Source organism: Tiliqua scincoides, chromosome 3 (assembly GCF_035046505.1).
Source record: "Tiliqua scincoides isolate rTilSci1 chromosome 3, rTilSci1.hap2, whole genome shotgun sequence".
NCBI lineage: Eukaryota > Metazoa > Chordata > Lepidosauria > Squamata > Scincidae > Tiliqua > Tiliqua scincoides.
In genome coordinates, this window is record NC_089823.1 from 101,602,393 (window position 1) to 101,627,579 (window position 25,187).

Here is a 25,187-nt window from a genome sequence, read left to right on the forward strand (position 1 = left end):
ATGTTTTTACTCTCCCCCCGCCCCCCGCAACAAGCAGCAGCAAAAGAACACAGCCAGCCAGGGAGCTGGTGGGTACCTCCCCCCACAGGATAGGAGTTTGTTTCTCCTCATTCACACACAGAAGGGAGCTGTGTGTCTGTCTCCCTTTCTTAGGTTGGGAGATTGGGTATGGATTGGGAAATCCTATCCATACTTTCCTGGGAATAAGCTCCATTGACTATAATGGAACTTACTTCTGGGTAAATATGCATAGGATTGGGCTCTCCATCCCTCCTCCTCCCCCAGCCAGCATCAAGCACCAAACAAACTTAGAAGCAGGCAGAGAGCTGCATGTTTCCCCATTCACAAAGGGACCCCTATCTTCCTTGCTCTCTGCCAGCAACCATAACAAGCAAAAGCAGTGTGCTTCCTCCCCATTCAAACCTCCCACAATTTCTCCCCTGCCTCCGACACTGACTGCTGAGTAGACATGCTCTCCAGCAGCATTCAAACATCCCCAACACCAAGCACTCACAGCCTAATTGGATTCACACTTTCCTGGGAGTAAGACCCACCGATTCTATGAGACTTACTGCTGAGTAGACATGCTCTCCAGCTGCATTCAAAAGTCCAGGGATTTCTCCAATGCAGTGCCACCCCTGACCCCAAGGCACACTCAGGCAGCACAACCAGACTCATACTTTCTCTCTCCCTCCTCCAGGAGACTGGGCTCTTTGGAGATCAGAGGCTGCCTGGGGGCCTGATTGGGGGTCCCCGGGGACAACAAATTGCCCGCAGGCTGGAGTTTGAGCAGCCCTGTTTTAGACCATAACCTCATAGTTATCTATTTACAACCCAATCCAACCTAAATCCCTGCAAGGCAATGCAGGGTGGGCTATGCTGCATCACATGAGTATTTTTGATTGCTGGAAGTCTCCCTCAGGGTAAGGGGCAAGTCTTCTTGCCGCAGGGTATGCTGCAGCAGATCAATTCAGACCTTTGCCAGCAATATCACTGGCACAAGCCTGCATTGATCTGTGCAGGCAGATGAGGCCCAGGAAGGGGGTCAGGATTTGGTGCATGCCACTGCCACCAAATCTGCCCCCATCTGGAACTGCCCCAACCACTCCACCTCCTCCCCATTTCAGACTCCCCCTGACAGATTCACACCATGAGCAGGACTTGCCTGCTCTTGCGACCCTCTGTCTCTTCACTGGTATGCAATGGAAATGCTCCAGTCTTCCTGCTGGCTCTCTCCACTACTGCAAAGTGCTTTACAGCACTTTTGTAGCAGTCTGTGCCAGTGGAACATGCATTCTGCTGGTGTAGGTCTTCAACAGGATTGGGCCATCAGTCTTTAACATACATGGGTACAATCTACCTACCATACTCTTGTTCTGCTCCCACTCATTTCAATGAGCAGATTGTGCCCAGAGTGTGAACTTTGCATTGGAATTCTTTCCATTCACCAGAATTTGTGTAACTTGAAGCAGTAAGCATAATATGTAGGTGTATTTCTTGTTCTCCACACTCTGATCATGGGCTGCATGCAGTTGAGAAAAGAATCTCCTCTGGGTACATATTAAGACAATGATTATCTAGTAATTTTGGAGGCAAACACAAAAATGTAAGGGGCTTTCTTTTTTTATCTGCTGTCATTTGTATTGTATCAGAGATTGCAAAACAAAATGTCTAACTTATGGTAAGGTAGCATTGTTCTATGCCCCAAATCGCACCATTCTCACAATCTGTTTCTTATTTTCAGACAGTGCTTGGTCATCATCAGAGCATGGATTATGCTCACTCTTTGGGGTTGCTCTAATAAAGATGCTGCTGAAGACTTGATCTGAAAGCTATAAAAACTAGCATGTATAGAACCAATTTAAAAAAGTAGTTCATTGGTATAATGGTTAAACTGTACTACTGTCTGAGCTAGCTGAATGGCTGATAGAAGTATAAAACCCTGTTGGCACATTTCTAAAGCCTGAGTCACATGTTCAAGCGTTTCATGCAGCCTCATAATGATTTATCATTCAACTCACAGATGAATGTGCAAATAGCCTCCACTGAAAAATATTGAGCTTCAGGTAACTTCAGCTCTGTATGTGATGTTTGATCTTTGATGGCCACACATAACCATTGTCCTTAGATGCTGCAGTCATCATGCATGATGAAAATGCATGTTTCAGAGCAGGGTGAGAACAGTGAAAACACATTACAGTAGTGTGATATATTTAAGCACTTGGTATCTTTTCTGCCATTTGTAAAGGAGCATAAATCAAATGGATTCCAAGATATTTTAAACATGTCTAAGAAATTAAATAGATTCAGGATTGTGCTAGTAGGTTCACGCAAAGATGTTGTGATTTCTCATCAACATGGTCCATTTAGGAAATGCTAAGTATAGTGAATTCTCATTATTTGCTGTTGTTATTAGAAATCCCAGCAGATAGCGAATCATTAATCCCAAGCAGGGATCAGGTAGGGGAGGGGAAGCCAACATGGTCAGGAATGCCAGCAGTGGATAGCCTCAGAATGGCTATGGATGTTTAAGAATGGCCACAAATAGCTTCAGAATGGCCACGGATAGCCAAGAACAGGCAGCAGATGGTGCAAGGCAAGTTACAGTTTTGTTCCCATGGATAAGTGAAGCCACGAGAAAGGAGTGCACAGGTAGCAAGAACTGACTGAAAGAACTTGGGAGTGAATGCCATAAATATTACTGATGCTGATGATTATGATGATGATAAATTGAATCACTACTTGCATTCTTTGTGAATGTTTAAACAAGTATGCTTACTTCAGATGCAGAACACTTTTCCTATTATTACCAAAACAAATACAGAAATTCTCTGAAGTTCAGTGACCCTGCAATAGATATACTTCTCTCCCTCACCCACCCTACTGCATGAACAGAAGAGACCTACATGGTTAGATTTCCATTTCATTTTAAAAGGACAGAGGAAAAAAAACAACAGCAGATATGGTTGGAATGTACGCTACACAGAAAGGTCAACACCACAACACTCAAGAGGACATAAGATTCCAAAACAAAATGATAAGCATGAAAGATGAGAACGAACCAGGAACCAATTAAACTGAAAATATTTCACAACACTACAAATATTGATGTGGAGTGAAACTTGCAAATCACTGAGCATCACCACTATGCTGTGGAAGTAAAAGGCCTGATCTGATGCCTTTAATCTTTATTATGAACTACTTCAGAGTATCATTGTTAATTGTAGTAATATTTTATTTTAAACTTGCTACTGTAGTGTGTGCAGTGAACTATTTCCAATCAGAAAAGACAATACACATAATTTTTTTCTTTTTTTTGGTGGAGCATTAATGTAATAATGATACATTGATAATTAGCTTTCTTTATCACAAGCTGATGTGCTGTAAAAGAATAAGAAAGGTAGAAAAATTGGTACCCATTATGACCATGGAGAACTGCAAAGACAAACCAAAACAAACTGCAAAGACAAACCATAAAGACAAGCTATTATTTAGCTACAAAAGATACTGCTACAGAGGCCTGACAGAGGCCTGACAACTTTTTTCTTTCTTTTGAATTTCTAAGTTTATTATAATAAAAGAAAAAGAATTAAAAAAAACACAAAATAAAATGAAAAGAAAAACATTAAAAAATAGTTTAAAAGTACAGATAAAGAAAACCTCTAAAAATGTAGCATGAGCGAAGTTGAATATTCTAATTACTTACAGCTTTAAATCTTAATAATCTAAATTTCCTCCCATATATAAGCTATATCTCCAACAGTACTTTCCAAATTGTTATTCTGGAATAATTTCTCTATCCCTTAAAATCTAATCTTCAAATCCACAACTCATTAACTCATTATTCTCTTTTTCATTCAGAATGTCAATAATAGGTTTCCAATTCTTCATAAAATTTTCCTATTGATTTCTTTTTAAGTAACGTTTTAGTTTGTCCATTTCTGAAAAGTTCATAACCTTCCACCATTCTTCCATTGATGGTACACAGAACTTTTTCCAAACGTTTAACTTCAAGGTAACTTTGCCTGTTTCTTTCTAACTTATTTTGAATTCCAAGTTAAATCTTAGGAGAAGTTGAACTCACAAGAGGAAGGACTCCTTTCTATTCTAAAGCATACCTGCTGCGCCTGTCAGCATTGTGAAAGAACAACAGCACCAGTAAAAAATGTAGCCTGGATTCTAAGCTACAAATATTTGGCATTCAAAGTAGAATATAAGTAGGATACATAAAGCTAAAAATCTGTCTCTTTATCCCTGAGACTTTTACTATCAGGAAGATACCAAAATAGGCATGCTTCCTAGTTTCACAATTTGGAGATCTTCACAGCAGAGAAGAAAGCACACCAAATAAATATTGAAAGGATGGCTGCAGCTACAGAAAGGAAGCACAATTATTTATCTTTCACTCTTTTGTTCCTCACTGAACATTTCTCTTCTCTGTGGCAGGAAAATTACAGAGTAGTGAATTCAATAAACTGAACTTTCTACAATCCTGGGCTATTGTATGTAGATTTACCATTGTTTTATGTTTCTAGAATTTTCTGCCATCAGCTACTTGCTTTACTATAAATTTAACATATGATTTTGCTCTAGAAAGTATCTCAAGAAAGAAATTGTGTGAAATATACTCACTGTAAGATCTTTAAGGTATAGTACACCAAAATGCCTGAAAATGTCTGGACGTCACAAGAAACATTGTTCTCTGCAAGCTTGTTCCTAGAAACATCAGTTGGTTACAAATCTACTTGCTACTTGGAAACAACCAACTGGAGCACTAATTCATGAATGGCGCTACTATAAATTAAGTTTCCCAGCTTACCATAGCAAGCAAAGGGAATTTACATCAAGGACGTGGAGAAATAGTGGCCCCTACCCTTTTAAATCTGTTTTTAAACAATTAAGCTCCCTTACTATGTACAGTAGATGCTTATCCACCCAAAATTGGTCAACTAGCTCTGACTCTAATACTATATGCGGATGATATGCTCTTACTAGAATGCACAAAAATTGATTTAAAGCGGCTAATCTCGACATGTCTAAAACACTTTGAACAAAACAAGCTGACCCTTAATTTCAATAAATCAAAAATAGTAGTCTTTGGTTGCTCCTGGAAACCGACAACATGGACCTTTGAAGGTCATTCCATCCAACAAGTGAAAACGTTTAAATACTTAGGAGTTTTATTTCATTTTAGGCAATTTTGGACAGTACACCGACAATCAACAACTCAAAAAAGCAGTATAACAGCTCAAGCAATCAGTTGATTCTTTTATGCTTGGGGGAATTCTTTTATACCTGCAGCACTACAGATAGTCAATACCAAGTAGTGACATATCTCCTATACTGCAACCCCATTTGGATCTCTGCCTTCTGCATCATGGTTGAGAGGACTCAGTCTTTCTTCCTTTATAAAATCTTTGCAGTATCCCGATGCGTACCTTACGTTGTTTTATGTCTGGAATCCGGGCAGCACAAAGTGGAGTCTTTAGCATGGCTCTGCTTTTTCAAATATTGGTTCAGAATTGGCTCTGATGCTGCAAAGGACCTTCTACTGAAAAATATTTTAGAAGACTCCTTCTATCCCCCAGGACTGACCTTACTCAGTAAGAAAGTCCAATCCTCAGGGCTTTCCTTGGATTTGCTGGGTTTGATGCCATGTACAATAGCTTGTAAGACCCTATGTAACTGGCTATGGGATACTGAAAAACAAGAGCTTCTAGCTGAAGCCAAAAAAATCTTGTTCCCCGCTTCACTTTGGATTATCTTGGGCAGCTGATTTTGGTAGAAATTATTTAACCTTCTTATCAAATCTACAATAACGTAGAGTGTTTTCACTAGCTATATTTAATGCTTTTCCCTTAAATGAGATGAAAGCTAAGTTCAATGCTCAACAATCTAAAGCATGCTGTTGTGGCTCAAGTTCCTTTGAGACACTCCCTCATATTCTACTAAATTGTGTTTGTTACTCTGACATACAAAGTGTTACTTACACCATCTTCTTGTGTCACTTAATGGATGTGAAATTAATATCATTAGACAGTTATTAACAGGCAGGAATGAGGTTGTATTAACCATCATGGCTAAGTATCTTTATTATATCAATATAAGAATTCTCTAGAAGTGGAATGTAACCAATGCATGATATGGATATTTTCTTGGACTAATATTTGGGTTTTATTGTCTATGCCAATAAAGGTTTTGATTTGATATGAAAATACTTTTAATTCATCTCCTGCCTTTTTGGCTTCATTTTAAGGGTTTCTCTCTCCCCGAGGAAAACAAGTCTAGGGATCACTTAATGGCAAAATAACATTACTTGCTTCCTTGTCTCTTAATGGGATTAAACAATGTTTGGAGTCAAGAAGAAGGGTATTAGCTATTGAAGAAAAATAGTCTTGTTCAAAGACAATAGTTGAATTGCATAGAGATAAAAGAAGTTTACAATAAATCTGATTTTGATCAAAGCAAAAGATACCAACGGTCATGGAAACTTAGGAAAGAATTCTGGAATGTTGCTGAGACGCATTTTGATTTTGCCTGTTCCTGGGAAATATTGGTATAAACAACAGTGTGCACTCTCAGTGAACAGGTTATAATGAGACTCCTCATTCCTTATCACCTGGATCTAAGGAGAACCATGTAAGAACTCTGGGCAGCTGCTTTCCAACATGCTATAGTAAAGTCTGGGATTATACTTTACTCCAAGTGAAACAACGCTCTTCAACAATGTTCCTTTGTCTATGCTGTACAGCAGGGGTGCCCAAACCCTGGCCCGGGGGCCACTTAAGGCTCTTGGGGGCTTCCAGTCTGGCCCTCAGGGAGCCCCCAGTCTCCAATGAGCCTCTGGCCCTCTGAAGACTTGCTGGAGCCCGTGCTGGCCCAATGCAACTGCTCTCAGCATTAGGGCAACTGTTAGACCTCTCGCATGAACTGTGGGACGAGGGTTCCCTCCACTACTCGGTGTTTCATGTCTGTGATGCAGCAGCGACAGTGAAGGAAAGGCTGGCCTTGCTTTGTGCAAGGCCTATTATAGGCCTTAAGCTACTGCAAGACTTCCATTCATTCATATAAGTTCCATCTTTAATATATTCATTTACGTAAATTTATTCAAATTTTAAATGTAAATTAATTCTTTTTTCCTGGCCCCTGACACAGTGTCACAGAGATAATGTGGCCCTCCTGCCAAAATGTTTGGACATTCCTGCTCTACAGGGACCAGGAATTGTGAAACATGCTCGATAGCTTTTACACATTTTTTGTATATGTAAACCAACACAAGAAGGTACTAAGTCAAGGAGAGATCAAAAAAAAATAAGTCCAGAAAATGATTCAGGAAGTTCCATCTTTCCCACCTCTGCTCAAGTGCTGCTGACATCTCAGCTCTAATGATTTAGGATGTAATCAGCACATGAAGTGGGAAGGGGAGAAGGGAGTAACAGCCTTAGAAGCAGTTAAGCTATGCACCCAATCTCACAAACCACGGTCTGTTGAGGCAGCCCAATATTGCTTTCTTCTCTCCCCCTGTTTTATGAGAACACCTTCCACCAATATAAAAATATGCAAATGTAAAAAGTAGCAAATATTAGGTACAGTACCTGTAACAGAATCAAGAATTCATTATAAAACACACAGGCATACCCCAAAACAGAACAGTAACATAAATTTTTAAATGTTAAAAAAAATGAAAACTGGAAACAAACTATACTATTGCTTCTGCTCTGGGTTGATACTATTTGCAGAGCTGTTTGAAAATTGCTATTTTACTTAGAAATAAGCCCATTGTGTTCAGTAAGGCTATAATTCCTATTTTACTCACTGGAAACAAACACCTCTAGCCATTAGGGTTTATATATAAATAAAATGGCTTTAGCTGAAGAAAGCAGAAGCAGAGTTCTGTTTACACAATGGAGCTTTCTTGTCTCCTCTTTTCTAAGACAGTCCTTTGTGCCTACCCCCCACCCCAGTAGCTTCTGCTGAAAATTGGGGAACCTTCCAAAATGGCATGCAACATGGTACAGGGAGCTACAGCTAGAGGAAGGAACTGGGGGAAATTGACAGCACACACCGCTCACCATACAAGTAAACGTGATTTCCACTTTATAAAAGTGAGTACATGTGTAAATATTTCAAAATATAAATTCCACCAATCCACGCCCCTCCCCCCCCGAAGACGTGTCTAAGGGCCCAATCCTATCCAACTTTCCAGTGCCGCTGCAGCCGCAGAGCAGCGTTGAGGAAAGGAAACAAATGTTCCCTTATCCGGAGGAGGCCTCCATGATTGTCCCCCCACTGCAGGATGCAGAGGGGGTCCCATTGGCACGGCTGCACCAGCACTGGAAAACTGGATAGGATTGGACCCTAAGTCAGCTCACAGCATTTTTTAAAATTAATGTTTCAATACAGTTTTATATTGATTCCAGTTCTCATTCTGATGCTTTTGAACAGAAATATCAGCTAATGATTAAATGTTGACTATGTTGCAAGTGAACAAAAACTTACCAAGAAAGTTGACCCTTGACACGAAGCTATAACTGAGTGAGTTGTCTCCCCAAGCTGGACTGATAGTTCCCAGTTGCTTGCATCAGGATTGACAACAGAAATCCTAAACCAACAACAAGGGCATTTAAAATGTTTTCAATCCATGTTTCATTACAGGCTATAACTATGCTTTGTCCAACACATTATAGCAAGAGGTGTTTGAAAACTGTTATTTATTTTACTCAGAAGTAAGCCCATTATGTTCATCAAGAGACTGTAATCCATGTTACAAACCAGAAACAAACACCTCTACAGCATGTGACCCAAACTGCAGTTACACATACAAAAAAATCACCATATTTACTCCACCTCTCTCATAATTCATGACAGCCTATACAAAATAAACTCCAAACACACTTGTTAAAAATTCCATCATACAAAACAGCAGCCTTACCATTTTATGGCACCTCTCTTCCAGGTGCACTGACCTTCTGAAACAGATAGATCTCTGCCCTGGACCACTCAAGGCTTCATAATATTGTGATTTGGATTCAGTTATAGTCTACAAACCATTTTTAGGCCAGTTACTTTTCAAAGAATTTGTAATAAATTAAAAAATAAATACTTTCTTACTACTTTAGTAGGAGCCACTTGGCTGAGGTTTTACAGAAACTTGCCAAATAAACATATATGTACCTTAGCTATAGGAATACTGCAATTGAGAGGAACTATAACTTGGTAACAGAATACATGTTTTGCATGTAGAATTTTTAATTTCTGGTAACACCAGGAGCGGCTGGAAAAGCCCCTCTCTGAAATCCTGGAGCAGACAACATGTAAATGGACCAGTGATAAGGCAGCTTCATAGGTTTATCCGGATAGGTAACTGAGGGCACAATCCTAACCAGGTCTTCTCAGAAGTCCTATTTTGTTCAATGGGGCTTACTCTCAGGAAAGTGTGGTTAGGATTACAACCTGAATGTCACTATGACAGATTACTTCATATAGAGGAAGAAAATCACAACCTAGCCATTCATTTGTACATTCGACAAGCCACAATACACAAAAAGCACACAGGTACCTGCCTTATCCCCTGATCTGACTTACATTTTCACAAAGCTCCAAAGGTAAACCACTCATTTGGAGAAAGAAAGAAAAAGTATCTGTCTCTATTGCTTTGGGAAGTTGATTAAATCTATACCAGGAATCTGCAAAAGGTGTTGAGGTCTCTGTACACAAAGTTGTTGGAAAGTTAAATGTAGCTCTTATCATTAGATAAAACCCAACCCCTCCATCTTCCATCACTTCTGACATTCACAAAACACATTCAAAGTGACAACAATCAGGGTGAAACCAAATACAGCTCATCACATTTCAATCAATCATTTTCTCCCATATAATCACTGGTATCCTTTTTATGATTTTGTTCTAAACTGCTGCAACAATTCATGCTACATGGATCAAAATGAAATACAATTAACATTCAATAAATGAATTAACATACAATGATAATTTTGCTAACTGCCTTGAACATACCAAGGGAAAGATAGGTTACAGATCTAATAAAGAACCAGTATGGTATAGTATTTAGGGCAGTGTTTCTCAAACATTTAGCACTGGGACCCACTTTTTAGAATGAGAATCTGTCAGAATCCATCAGAAGTGATGTCATGACCGGAAGTGACATCAACAAGATGGAAAAAATTTTTAAACAATCCTAGGCTGCAATCCTACCCACACTTACCCAGAAATAAGTCCCATTTACTATCATTGTTAAAAGAATATACATAGTAGCTTGTTAAAAGTACAGGTCTGTAACATTTCCCCAAATGCAGTCACATACCTTGGTAGCATCAAGTCTAATATATAAAAAATAAAATATTGAAATGAATGGAGATCCACCTGAAATTGGCTCGTGACCCAATTTCAGAGCATGTAGTCTTATTCAGAGCATGTCTCAAGAAATACTTACACTGAACTGCTTTCTTTGTTCATAGAAACGGAAAGAGAGACAAAATGTGGAATTCCAGTCTTAAATGACGAGGATAAAAGCAATTTTTTTCTAGTGCCTTTGTATCAAATAGTATTTTCTTGTGTATTTAATTTGCTATAGTTTTGTAACTCATCCGGCCTTTGTTACTGCATCTTATTACTCACGCAGGTTTGAGGAGCCAAAAGAGGTTGCAAATTTCCAGGGATAGGTACAAACTCTGAATACATTTATGGAGATCACCACTCTAAGTTGGTCAAAGCCACAATATAAATCAGCAATGTCACAAGCTGTCAAAGTGAAAGTTTCAGGGAATCACAGGTCTCCCACTACAACCTTCATACATTTCGAAAGCTCCCTGTAGAAATGTACAGACTACCTAGTTTGTCCTTTCAGTCTGTCCTCAAACTGCATTCTGCCGTGATGTTCCAGACATCTGACAACAATAGTTAGGCTATGCCAGATGTTTCTGCGCTAATCATAATTTCACATTGTTACCCTATGCTCTCTCCCATCCTTTTCATTCAGCTACCTGTTCATTACCATAATTGGCCCACTTTTCTCCTTGAGTTCTTCCCCTGTGGTTGTATGCCCTGTTATCACTCAACATATGCTTAGTGATTTCTGTGACAGAAGCCTACTTGTGTCTTGCTCTCTGTATATTTCACATAATCCTAGAATACAGCATTATTCTTAATTCTGTTCATAGAAAAGGGAAACCTAACCATTTTAGTATGTGGTAGAAAGCAAAAATGCTGACCAAGGTGAACTTTTCTCTCACATCTTTGGCACAAGCAAACAGAAACCACTAGAGACACACAAGTCCTATTCCCAAAGTAAGAGGTGAGCAACCTTATCCACAATGATCTCTCTCAATCTTGGACAAAAATGTTCAACAGCAAGTTGAGTGCCTACACGATACCTTTCCAACTAGATACACAATTTAGTAAAATTCCACTTTAATCTCCTCTGAAGTAATTAGTAAGGAAAAAATTCAAATGTATAAAAAGCTATGCAGCTGCTTTAAATACAAACTCTATTTGTAACTAACCCATGAAGCAAATCATTTGTGTGTGGCTATGAAGCTCCTAGCTCAGTGGTAGACATTATGTTTTGTTTACCGACAATGCAAGGTTCAATTCCTAGCATGGGACTGGTACCAAGTCTGGGAAAGAACTCCCTCTGTCAGAAATTCAGGCAGTTGAAGTACAGTATTGGGCTAAAGCAGGGGTGCCCAAACCCTGGCCCGGGGGCCACTTGCAGCCCTCGCAGACTCCCAATCCAGCCCGCAGCTAGCTCCCAGTCTCCAATGAGCCTCTGGCCCTCTGGAGACTTGCTGGAGCCTGTGCTGGCCCAATGCAACTGCTCTCAGTGTGAGGGCAACTGTTTGACCTCTCACATGAGCTGTGGGCTCCCTCCACTGCTTGCTGTTTAACATCTGTGATGCAGCTGCAGCAACAAAGGAAAGGCTGGTCTTGCTTTGTGTAAGGCCGTTTGTAGGCCTTGAGCTATTATAAGACCTTCATTCATTCATATAAGTTCCATCTCTAATATATTCATCTATGTAAATGTATGTAAATTTATTCAAATTTGAAATGTGCATTAATTCTTTTTTATTCCCAGCCCCCGACACAGTAACAGAGAGATGATGTGGCCCTCCTGCCAAAACATTTGGATACCCCTTGGCTACAGGAACCAGTGACGACTCACTACAGAGTACACAAACACTCGTACAAAGATCCCCCAATGTTTACTACAGCACCCAAACTTACAAAAAAGCATCAACATGCAAATGGTAGAGACTAGAACATTCTTCCACAAAATGTGTAAGAGATGAAGCTCACTCAAGGCTAGATATCTTCAACATAAATTGATGCTTAGCTAGCACGGTAGCTGTTTATTTCTGTTGCTTTCATTGCTGCAAGAATGATCATGCTCATGATTGTGCATATATTGCTGCTCAATATGATCACAGGATGCTCATATTCTGAGATGAAGACAAGTACCAGCAACCCACTGAGCTTTCCATTGCCATGAAGTATGTATGCATTCTATCAGGAGGACTGATTGAACATTTTTACACTATTGGATTCTGAGAACACTCAGCTTGCTTTCGTTCAGATTTAGAAGCCTTTACTATGCCAGCAAATTTGGAGGAAATATTTAATCAGATCATATTTAATGTTTGTGCAACTTTCTCACCTCAAGAAGTCTCCCGTTTGCTAGAACACTTTAAAGCAGTATTTCCACTGAGCCCTTTTGTGCAACTTACAGCTGACAAAACAAGACTGATATGAATCCAGATTGTTGGTGAAACACAAAGGAGTTTTTGGATCTTTGCAATTCATCTACTCATGAATATTGTATTTGGTTAGAGATTGGCTGATAGTATTTTCACTGTTTGCAAGATAATACAGTTGTATCTATTGTTCCCTTAGCAACTGTAGCAATTGTTCCATTTATACAAAGTTGAGGTATTTTGTTTTTCCTTCCAGTGTTTGCATTTTATTATTGTTTGGGTCCATTCAGTGCACACTGCAATGGTGGGATTCCCTTTTCTCTGTTGTTCCTAGATGAAAATCAGCCATCACAAAATTTGGATATAAAGCATCACAGAATTTGGATATAAACCAACCATCCCAACATGCCTATACACAGAAGCTGGGCCCGATTTCTAAAAATGGTGCCAGTGCTAGAACGTCTCTGTCAAACCTTTCTAAGTACATCAATGCCAACATGCTTCCACAACTAGGAATAAAAAGGAGTTCCTATTAACTTCTCTCTCAATAGACTTGAATTGTAGAATAAAAGACTTGAAAGAGATGCTCTCTCTGTGGCAGTCATATTCATCTGTGAATTAAACTTGGATTTTCTCCATTTGGTGAAAGATTAAAAAATACAGCAGCCCTTAGTGTAACAATTGATAAGTGCTGAACAATTAATACAACTATCTGTGAACTGATAAACTTTAATTAACACCAAGAAACAGATGTATGGACTTGAGTAGACTTGCTATGATGGTATGATTAAGGTCCACCCAAGTTGCATATATTGCTACAATATATATGGGCAAAAATATTATCGCCACTACATCAGAGTTCAGTTTGTCAATCACATAAATCAGATGCTCATTCAAGAAAGAATGTGCCGAAAAGTACTAACAATTGTTGCTTCCATAGACACAGCCATTTTCCTTTCTAGCATTAAAGTCATAATTTCTGCAATATTTCCTGAACCTGAACTCATCCAATATGTCATATACATCTTAGTTCATTGGACATGGGCAGCCTAATCCTAACCTGCCCTGGAGACCAGTTACAGCGCAGCCCAGGGCAAGGGGAATCGCTTTTCTTTACCCTGGGTAATGCCACAGCAACCCCAATGGGGCTACTTGGATCTGCACCACCTCAAGAGGTGGTGCAGATCTGAGCAGCTCAGAGCTGACCTGCACTGCCCGGGAATGGGGACAGGATCCAGCATAAGTACTGGCCCCTGGCCCCGACACCTGCCTATGGGTCTGCCCACCACTGGCCCTCTTCTCATTCCAAAATGCCTCCCCCCTGCCTTCCCCATGCCTCCCCAGATCCCCATGCCAGCCTAACTTGGCTGGTGCGGGCTTACCTTTTATGCCAGCCAAGCGAGGCTCACAACGACCTCTGAAAGCAGGTTCATGTCTGCGCGCTGGCCTCCCTCCTCTCCTGATGGCATGAAAGTGCTTTACGGCACTTTCACGACACTGACTCATTCCCTTTTTTGGATTGTGTCCTGAGTGATTTTTCAAAATCAAGTAACTGATGTCCCACTTCAGTTTTCTTTCACTTTATTCATTACCATCAGTGCCTTTGAACAAATGGTAACTGAAAAAGGCCAATGCCATGTCCTTTGCTTGTAGCTTATGGTTACTAACTGTTTCTGCGTGCTACTGCAACATTTGGAGACTAGATGTATAGATCCATATTGTATATGAATTCTTATGCAAAGGAATGAATCACTACTTACAGGGTTTTAAATCAGGAATCCTCATGGGACAGGCAGAAGGAAAGAACAGGAGTGCTGGGCATAGTGAGAAGAAAGGTAAAGGGATAAGTAGGGAAAGAAAGAAAAAAGTATGGGAGATTCAGTTTGACAGAGGCGAGGCAGTGGAAGAACTAGTTGTGTACACAATCGCTCCATCAGACAGAAAGATGACAAGGGCTAGCTAGAAGGGGAACTAGGAGGAGGGGCAGGATGTTGGCTGGGATGAAAGGAGTTGCAAAGAGTTTCTCTATAGCACTATACAGATAGAGGTAAGTATCATTATAACGGTGATAATCCCAGTTTACCATGAATTTTAGCACTTACACCCAGAAGTAGAGCACAAGTCAGGGCTAGGCCCAAGTTTAGGTGCACATTATCAGCCCAATCCTATACAATTTTTCAGAGCTGATGCAACTGTGTTAACGGGGTGTGTGCTGCATCCTATGGTGGGGGAGACAATCACAGAGGCCGCATCAAGCTAAGGGAACATTTGTTCTCTTACCTTGGGGCTGCATTGCAGCCTCATCAGTGCTGGAAAATTGGATAGGAATGGGCCCTATGTGAGCTACTAGCGGGATTTATCATGGGGAAAAAAATTTGGTGCTCATACAGCCTTAGAACCTATACACAAAATACAGAAACAATTTCTTCCATTATTTATGCCAAATAATTTGGTTGCATTTCTGTGTAGCATTCTATGGGCAGGAGGTCTGGTCTAGAGGGTAGAGACTCCATTTGCCTGAAGATAACATCCAAAGGTCGCCAGTTCGAGGCCACCAGCACTGTGAATGGCGAGACCTCGAAGCAGTTGCCAAGCCGAGTTATTCCACCTGCTCTTTGGTGTGAGAGAAGAAGTGTCTTGGCCACCCTTCAATTGAGAGATGGAGGAGCTGCTTGTCAGCCTGCGTGGGAGGAATCTGGAGGCCAAGAAGTGATAGCAGACCACAAAAAGATCCATCTGAAAAGTTGTGCGGTTTTGGAAAGATAGAACCTTTCTTCAATTGTAAAAATCCCTACTGGGATTTAGAACAGGCTGCCTATGTAAACCGCCTTGAAGTGAAGTCTGAGGAGAAATCTGATGCCCAAGAAAGGCGGTATATAAATACCTGTATTAGTATTATTATTATTATTATTATCACTCACAGCTCGTATTTTCCTCGCTGCAATGGACTGTCAACTAGAAAAACTGCAGTAGGGTCAAAACAGGAAATCTAAAAAAAGACAGCCATTATTAAAGTTAAATCTCCAAATAATCAAAAGTAAACATTTAATATATCATTTACATAAATGAGATAAACAGTTGTTCCACTTTGGTTGATTACTATCAAAACCTATCGGGAGGAGCTGAATACATAGCTTGCAGCAAAAGGCTGTAATTTCTCACCCCTCACTTGCAACTGACATAAGATGACAGCAAATGGATAGGATTTAAATGTCACCAAAAACATAAGCATGGATTTATTCATTGGAATTCAAAATAACATATGCACAGTGAAAAGCTTGAAAAACCTTACACTAAAATAAATTTGTCTTTAAAATCTCAGGTGAGAATCTGAACCCCACCCAACATTGCAAAAACTATATTACATGACAACAAACACATAAGGCTTCCACCCCGCTGCACAATTACCTATTTCAGCAGCTAAATAAAAGTGATATACTGACTTAAGACAATATTAATGGTTAAAGAATAATTAAGAAATCCTTCATCATAACTTTCACAGGAGGTGGCCTGTAAAATGATCAAGAATAATGCACAGGATTCTTTAGCCACCAAGGTCAACTCCTGCATACAAATCTTTACAGCAGAAGGGGGAAAATTCTTCAGAAAGTGGGGCATTCATCTGAACGAAGTTCAGAGAATTTCCAGCACTGTGAAAAGATATGTTATGCAAGCACACAGATGTATTCAGTGGGGGAAGAGTGAACCAGCTACATGGAGACTACAAAGAAGCCCTCCCATGGCTCATGAATAAGTTGAGGAAATGATCAGAAAAAAATAGAGAGAAGTGGGCCATCTGTCTAAACATAAAATGCCTGGGACAGGGCATAAGCAGTTTTAATGAAACTTTAGATGTAGCGTAGAAATTGTGGTTTTCTTCCAAAAGGAAGGGGAGGAAAAAAAATCAAGAAAGGCAAATATAAATTTAACAGTTCACACAACAGTCCATTTTATGGTGTAAAAAGACAAAGCATTTTTCAGCATTATTTGTTTAATAAGTTCATATAAAGAAGGATCCCTTCATAGTGCCTTCAGCTATCAAGAGGAATATAAAAGCATGCAACAGATAGATTAAAGGAATTTTAAACAGAAGCTGACTGCCAAACAAAACAAAACAAACAAAACAAAACTCGAAGCTTTACTATTCAAGTGCTTTCAACATCTTCCAGCATAAAAATTCATAGCAGTATCCAAAAGATAAAAGCAGAGCTTTCATATTTTTTTGAGAACTAAAACATGTAAAATATTCTACTCATTTCTTTATCATATAAAAACACATGCACACACACCCAACATGCAACTCACTCCTAAAGAAAAAAACTCTATATATGAAGAAAGAAAAATTAGATTCCAATATGATTTAATTATGGCTCTCAAAGAGATCAGCATTGGTCACACCATTCATGGCCTGGCGCTTCTAATTATCTTTATGAACCCGCTAATCCACTGTTTCTCAAACTGAGTGGTGACCTGAGCTTTGGTGGGTTGTGATAGGCTGGTGGCCACCATCTTGGAAGATGGCAAATGAGGTGGGCAGTGCCATTTTCGAAGCTGGCAAACCTGGGTGCTGCCATTTTGAAAAGTTCCAGTCAGTCTAGACACGTTTCAGGACTGCTGCTGGAGTGGGTGAATTAAGCAAGTTGGTGATCTGCAGGAGTGGGCTGGAGGGGATTATGTGAATTGGGGAGAGTGAATTAAGCATTCTGGTGATCTGTAGGAGTATGTGAAATGGGGTGGGGGAAAAGGGGGGAGTGAATTAAGCAAGATGGTGATCTGCAAGAGTATGTGAAAATGGGTGAAGGAATTGCGATGATGGCAATGATGGTGGTGGTTCTGGCAGCTGCCCTTTAAAACACACATACACAGAATGCCTCTTGGTTCAGTGAGGATTTTACATCGTTCTCACAGAGCATTTTGAGGAAAATTTCTTCTACTTCTTTCCCTTCTTCTCCTGGTTCTTCTTTCCCTCTTCCTTACCACTGCTGCCAAATCCCCAGTTTTCCAACCCCAAGACCTCCTGGGCAACCTTCAGACTCCCTGTTCTGCTCCCCTCCTTGATTACAGCACTATACATCTCCTTTCCCTTGGAGGAGGAAAGCCTTGCTTCTACCTAGAAATCACTTGAAATCGTTTAAAGCTGAAGGTGGGAAAGTGCATTTGTTGATCTTATGCAAGGAATGGTCTCTGAAATGCAAGGTAGAAACTAGTCCTTGGGCTCTCAAGTCTTGCTGGTGTTTTGCTGATTTGGGATGCAAGACACAGTTTTGTAAGCCTGATTTGGGATTGGTGCAGCAGAAACCCCTTGGCTTGCTAGTGTGGCTCTGATAAGCTGTTTGCATTTCCTTTCATTTTTCTGAATTTCCAGCTCATGGAAATTGTGGCTTACTGTAGCTCCGATAAGCTGAGATGCTGACATTCTTCCAAGCTGACCTTTGCATAATATTTGCTCTTGCAATCCTACAAGGTAATAGTCTGTTGTGTCAAGACTGCTTTTTTCTTACTTTAATATTGGAAAATGGCTGAGAAATAACCCAATAAAAGCTAATAAAATGCCATGAGATACTCTCCTCTTAATATAGTCAACACTTGTGCCTCTACCATGTGGTACTGACTGTATTAAAGGAAGGTGTCACTTCCTACTTAATGACATCACTTCAGTCTTTGGTAACACAGTGAGGGCACTTCCTGTTTGATGATGTCACTTCCAACCAACATCACTTCCAGATTGAGGATATAAATTCCAGTGGGTCCCGGACAGATTGTCATTCTCTGCAGGTCCCATGCCAAAAGCAGGTCCCATGCCAAAACCACTGCACTGTCAACTGTACTGGCAAACTGAGCTTTTAATTAAACGTTGTCTATATATAAAAATAACAACATTTTTGTCAACATACATAATGGACAACATTCTTTGTTCTCCTTTCAAAGTCTACGGGAGACACTGACCACTATGGGAGAAAGTAAAAGGGCCACAATCAGGAATACAGTCAAGGTGATACATTAACAGCATCCCTCTGGCATTGGGAATGATTTCACTGTGCAATCAAACCATAGGAGTCAAGATATTGGGTTTATAACATCCACAGGCACAAACACTTATAAGCAACTGCAACTTCTTTTGTGTGACGTACACCTTATGGAAGATGTAGCTAAATTACTGAAAGATGAGTAACAAGGCAAAAATAAATGCGTTTTCTTCTTTAAAGACCTTTTATCTATGTAGTGCCAATAACAGTACATACCATTGTTCACAAAACCTGGATTCAGAGAACACAAAACCACAATCTGTAAGTAAAAGCCTGCACTGTGGTTTAAGTTTCCAGAAGTGCAACAGGCAAATCATGGATCATAGCTGCTTGTCTGTTTCTATTTCTCATCAGCTCAGGACTCGGTTTCATACGCTCATTGCAGTCTCCATACTGCAGCAGTTTCTAAAAGCATAGCAACTCATGTTTCCATGGTGCAGTAGCTCACCTGAGGCAAAAACGTTAAATGTGGTCTGAATTCAGACACGACAGTAAACCACAGCTAGCACAAGTTGTGCTTTAAAAACCTTCTTTAAACCATGGTTTCAGATCCCGGTTTGTCAAGCCCAAACAAACCACATGTGCATTCAGAAATAACACAAAACTATGGTTTACTTAAACATAAGAACATAAGAACATAAGAACATAAGAACAGCCCCACTGGATCAGGCCATAGGCCCATCTAGTCCAGCTTCCTGTATCTCACAGCGGCCCACCAAATGCCCCAGGGAGCACACCAGATAACAAGAGACCTCATCCTGGTGCTCTCCCCTACATCTGGCATTCTGACTTAACCCATTCCTAAAATCAGGAGGTTGCGCATACACATCATGGCTTGTACCCCATAATGGATTTTTCCTCCAGAAACTCGTCCAAACCCCTTTTAAAGGCGTCTAGGCTAGACGCCAGCACCACATCCTGTGGCAAGGAGTTCCACAGACCGACCACGCGCTGAGTAAAGAAATATTTTCTTTTGTCTGTCCTAACCCGCCCAACACTCAATTTTAGTGGATGTCCCCTGGTTCTGGTATTATGTGAGAGTGTAAAGAGCATCTCCCTATCCACTCTGTCCATCCCCTGCATAATTTTGTATGTCTCAATCATGTCCCCCCTCAAGCGTCTCTTTTCTAGGCTGAAGAGGCCCAAACGCCGTAGCCTTTCCTCATAAGGAAGGTGCCCCAGCCCCGTAATCATCTTAGTCGCTCTCTTTTGCACCTTTTCCATTTCCACTATGTCTTTTTTGAGATGCGGCGACCAGAACTGGACACAATACTCCAGGTGTGGCCTTACCATCGATTTGTACAACGGCATTATAATATTAGCCATTTTGTTCTCAATACCCTTCCTAATGATCCCAAGCATAGAATTGGCCACAAAACTGAAGTTTTGTGACACATCTCAATCCAGTTATTATAATTTAAATAAACAGACCCCTTTCCAGAGAAATGTATAACCTAAACATGAGAGAAACCCACACAAAAGTAGGAGGGGTGGAAGACCAAGGCATACCCACAAGAACGTTGCTTGTGTGCAAAACCTGTTTGGATTTACCAAGATTTAAAAACTAGGACAGAACAAGGTCTTGGGTCACAGATTAAAGAAGGGGTGTACAACCTGCAGCACATATACCACTAGTGGCACACACTGACACTTTTTAAGTGGCACAAACAATTCGCCTGTCATGGCCATGCCAGCCAATGCAGTACTCCACTGCCACAAGCACTAGGCACTTCTCCTGGTCCAGGGTGGGGTGAAGGTAGCCAAGAAGAAGTTTGGCAGATCACTTGGACTGGCTAAACCACCCAAGCAGGTCTGCAGAGGACCGAAATAAGTTGGAGGAGCGTGTTCAAGATTCTGTATATAAAAAGTGGCACACGGCATGCTGCACGTTGGCCACCCCTGGTGAAAGGCTAGACAGAAGTTCAAGCACACATGTTTGAACCTATACAACGATTTCCTTTTTAGTTCATTTACATAATCTAAAACTTAAAAGAATTTTGGGCACAAAATTCTACTCCTTCATGAGACACTGAAAAATCCTAAGGGCAGGTTATATGCAGCCTATTCCACAGTAATGCATTTTATCAGTTCTTACAAAGGACATGCAGTAGTCTTCCATTTATACACTGGATTCCAAAGGATTGTGAAGCAATACCTAGGCCCTATGACGCATTCTCGGCATCACTGGCAGGACAAAGTTCCAAACAACACAGTCCTGGAACATGCTGGAATCCCTAGCATGCATGCACTGCTGAAACAGAGATGCCTGCGTTGGCTCGGTCATGTCGTGAGAATGGATGATGGCTGGATCCCAAAGGATCTCCTCTATGGAGAACTCATGCAAGGAAAGCGCCCTACAGGTAGACCACACCTGCGATACACGGACATCTGCAAGAGGGATCTGAAGGCCTTAGGAGTGGACCTCAACAAGTGGGAAACCCTGGCCTCTGAGCAGCCCACTTGGAGGCAGGCTGTGCAGCATGGCCTTTCCCAGTTTGAAGAGACACTTGGCCAATAGTCTGAGGCAAAGAGGCAAAGAAGGAAGGCCCATAGCCAGGGAGACAGACCAGGGACAGACCGCACTTGCTCCCAGTGTGGAAGGGATTGTCACTCCCGAATTGGCCTTTGCAGCCACACTAGACGCTGTTCCAGAACCACCATTCAGAGCGCGATACCATAGTCTTTTGAGACTGAAGGTTGACAACAACCTAGGCCCTGCATCCAAGTTCCACATTAAATTAATGAGAACTTTAGAGCTCTATATGGTAATTTCTTAAAGCTCTGATTTTCCACAACAGTAGGACTCACCCCGGTATCTTATATAATATAGTGAAATAACAGTAGGTGCAAATTTGGCATATTGAACTACATAAGATGTGAAGCAACACAAGCAGAAAGTCAAGCTTTCAAAGATTTGGTTCAGGTTCATCAAAAATTTTTGACCATACAGTTCCATCACTAACAATAAAAAGTAGTTCAGTAACAGGTTCAAACATTGAACCAGTTCCGAATCTGTTTAGATACATTTCATGGAGAATATGAAACCCATAATTGATTTAAATCTGTAAGAAAATAACTGGAATTAAGAATTACAGTGCACCAGGAGGGCCCACCATCGCTGATTCCTTCCAGTACCACAAGGTCCTTTATAGAAATGCTATGTTTGGGATTAGGGCATTATGGGGGAAATTAAACCCATTTCTGCCCAGCCCACAGGTATAAACATTTGATCCCTATTGCATGTATGCAACTTTGGGCAGAAATGGCTTAAAATTGCACCTCCAGCCTCACTAACACTTAATGGAGCTTTTTCTTTAACTACACAGAAAAAGAACTCAGCCTTTTCGGGATGAATGGTTAAACTGCTAGCAAGAAACTGGCAGGAAACAGAAAGCTTCCAGCATCACTTCAAAAGTCTGCCATGCTGAGGCCTTGTTTCTAGACAACAGACTTTAGATGGGAAAGCCTCCACTTGAGTGCTTGGAAGGCTTCTAATCCTATGCCCTGCCTACCACTTTTTCTTGCTCCTCCTTCCCATTTTTTCAGATGGCTCACCAGGAACTATAGTTTCTCCAAATATAGCTGAAAGAGAGAACAGCCTTCCCCAATCCACCAAGAATTTCCTAAGTGCCCTGTTACAATTTGTTTTTGAGTTGGTTTCATTTTATGTATTTAGGAATTCAATTCCAGTACAGGTTCAAAGCAACAAGACATTTTAGTCTGTGTACAGTACCAGTTCACTGAAAAAACCTCCATGAACTGAGCTTTGGGTTGAGTACCCAAGTCTGCAGGCTTCAGGTAAGAGCTCTATGGATCAGGAATTGTTCTCTATACCACAGGAATTCTTTTTGGTAGCATAGCTAGGGTGGGGCCAAAAATGGAATTTCCTACATGAGAAATCCTTTTCTGGGAGACAAAGGGTGTCATTCCTGACTCCTGGGAAGCCCCTCCCCTCTGGATGGCAGGGTCCATCCCCAAACGAAAGATCCTCCCTCTGGGCGTCCCTTCTCTTCCCCAACCAGGCTTTGAAAGCAGGAACACAGGCAATCCCTGGCTTGCAGCAGATCACAGTGGGTGACTAGTCCATACTGTGAAGGTTGCACCAAAAACATTAAAACTATAACTATAACTAGAAAAACGTAACACTATTAAATGTGTCCACTCAAGGTGGACTTCGGAAGGAAAGGTTGCTAGCCCTGCTAACTGGATAAGAGGCACTTTTTCAAGTGGGTACTCCTCTTTTTAGCAGGGGGAGAGTAACTCGACCACCTCACCCCAGCAGTGTCCTTGCTGGTGGCTGTCTGCTGGTGTTCTTTTGCATCTTTTTAGATTGTGAGCCCTTTTGGGACAGGGAGCCATTCATTATTCGATTTTTCTCTGTAAACCGCTTTGTGAACTTTTTGGTTGAAAAGCGGTATATAAATACTGTTGTTGTTGTTGTTGTTGTTGTGGCTGAGCTGCCTGGGCTCTACCCACCTGTAGGTGCAAGCAGGTGCCTGGAGCCCCCACCCCCGAGCCTGGTGCTATGGTGTGCAGAATGCCACCCTTCCTTCCCCGGAACAGGAATTCTCAGGTAAAAATTCAATTTTAGTCTAGAGGAGGAAGGGGTGGCATCCCTGACTCCAGGAATATACCAAAGCCGTATGGATGGGTAGGACCAGTGAGACATTTGTTTATCTGTTGCAAAACCTCATGCCCTAGAGTGGCGTCCAATGAAGCAGTTGTGGTTACTTTGTAGTGTTTGGTGAACATGTGCACCAAAGCCCATGTCGCCGCCCTGCATATCTCTGCTAGGGAAGAGTAGCCATTGAATGCAGTCAAGGTGGTGGCGCTCCTAAGGAAGTGGAACAAAGGTCGGATGTAGCCTAAGCACCACCTGGTCTCTGTGAAAAATGCACAGCTTGGGGTTCACCAAGAAAGCCCCTAATTCCGACATCCTCCTGGTGGAGGTGATGGCCACCAGGAACAGTACCTTGAAGGTAAGATTCCTGAAGGAAACTTCGGTGAGTAGCTTGAAGGGTGACCCTGTGAGTTCCTCTAGGACCCAGTTTAGATCCCAGTTGGGGAATCTGTGTACCGGTGGAGGATTTAAGAGAGCTCCCCCCTTAGGAATCTACACACATAGGGATGAGAGGAGAAACTCTTCCCTGATCCTGCCCCAACATACTACCTAAGGCTGCCACCTGCCTCTTTAGGGTGTTAGTGGAGAGACCCTTGTCTAGCCCATCCTGAAGAAAGGCGAGCACTTTCCACCCTGGCCCTAACTAGTGCTAGTTCCTTGGCATCTGCCCATCTGGAGAAAGTGCGCCAGGTATACTAGTATACTTGCCTGGTGGAGGCCCTGAGATGCCATCAGGGTGGAGGTGACCCTGCCGGGAATATTCTAGAGTGGAGAGCATGCCCTGCTCAATCTCCATGTAGTCAGATAGAAGAGGTGAGATTGCAGGTTCACAGCCTGTCCCTGCAGGAGTAGATCCTCCCTGGCTGGCAGAACCCAATGGCTCCTCTGCATGGCAGGCACGGGTGGAGAGGCCCACCACTTGCTGTGTTGTCCATTGGGCACTGGTGCTCAGGTGCTTGTGCCAGAGGCATGAAGGAAAACGGTGGGTGCCTCACCACTGCCGACACAAGCCTCCCAGGAGTCAGGAGTGCCACCCCTTCCCCCTCCAAAGAAATGGTAAGTACTGTGGGCACCACAATGCAGCAGATAAGCAGCCCCTTCCTCTTGCCACTGGAACCATTCCAGGCAGCACAGCAATGCACAAAAGACACCTTTTGGTATAGTGAGTACCTACGCATTGCCATCGCTGCCTGGAATGGCTCCAATGGCAAATGGGGCTGCTCTGGATGAACTGAGTGTACACCCAATAGCTCATCCCAGAATCCTCCACAATGATGATGTGATGTTCATCAAAAGGCAGAAGTTTGAAAAAAATCACCATTTTATGTAAAGGACAAAATTGTTTTTAAATATGCATAATATTCTTGTGGAACAAATACTAATAAAGGCCACAAGTTACTATTCATGCAGCATAAAAGGAAGTACATGTGCATGTGTGCATGCAGGGGGTGGGTTTTTACCTACTTTCAAGAAAATAAAGCTTTGCGAAATAAGAAATCCACAGCCCATCAACTCACCCTGAGTAATTGGGGAGGCTGTTAGAACCCTGTTCCCTCTCAGAGTAGATTATATTCTCAGAGTAAAATGTTCATAAAAAATTAAAACAAAAAGCATAATGCAACATAAGCTCTACTCAGTATGCATCATTATCCCCATTTAACCCCCTCCAAAAGAATCCACTATCCATACTTATACTGATGAATGCCTTCCTCACTGGTAACCCAGAACCTAACTGGTATTTTAAATTAATTCCTCTGTGTTAATATTATGTGACTATTTAGACTTTGACTTTAATTTTTTTGTCATTATTTAATTTTGTAAGTCACCTTAAGG

The 25,187-nt window shown here is 41.4% G+C and overlaps 1 protein-coding gene across 1 annotated transcript in view; it reads right to left on the reverse strand.

The window, feature by feature from the left end:
- The window catches only part of PCCA (propionyl-CoA carboxylase subunit alpha), a 276,404-nt gene that overhangs the window by 109,845 nt on the left and 141,372 nt on the right, over window positions 1-25,187 (reverse strand). Inside the window, exon 18 of the mRNA XM_066620028.1 lies at window positions 8,500-8,602. Within this exon, the coding sequence (XP_066476125.1) occupies window positions 8,500-8,602 (103 nt within the window). The remainder of the gene's footprint in view (window positions 1-8,499; window positions 8,603-25,187) is intronic.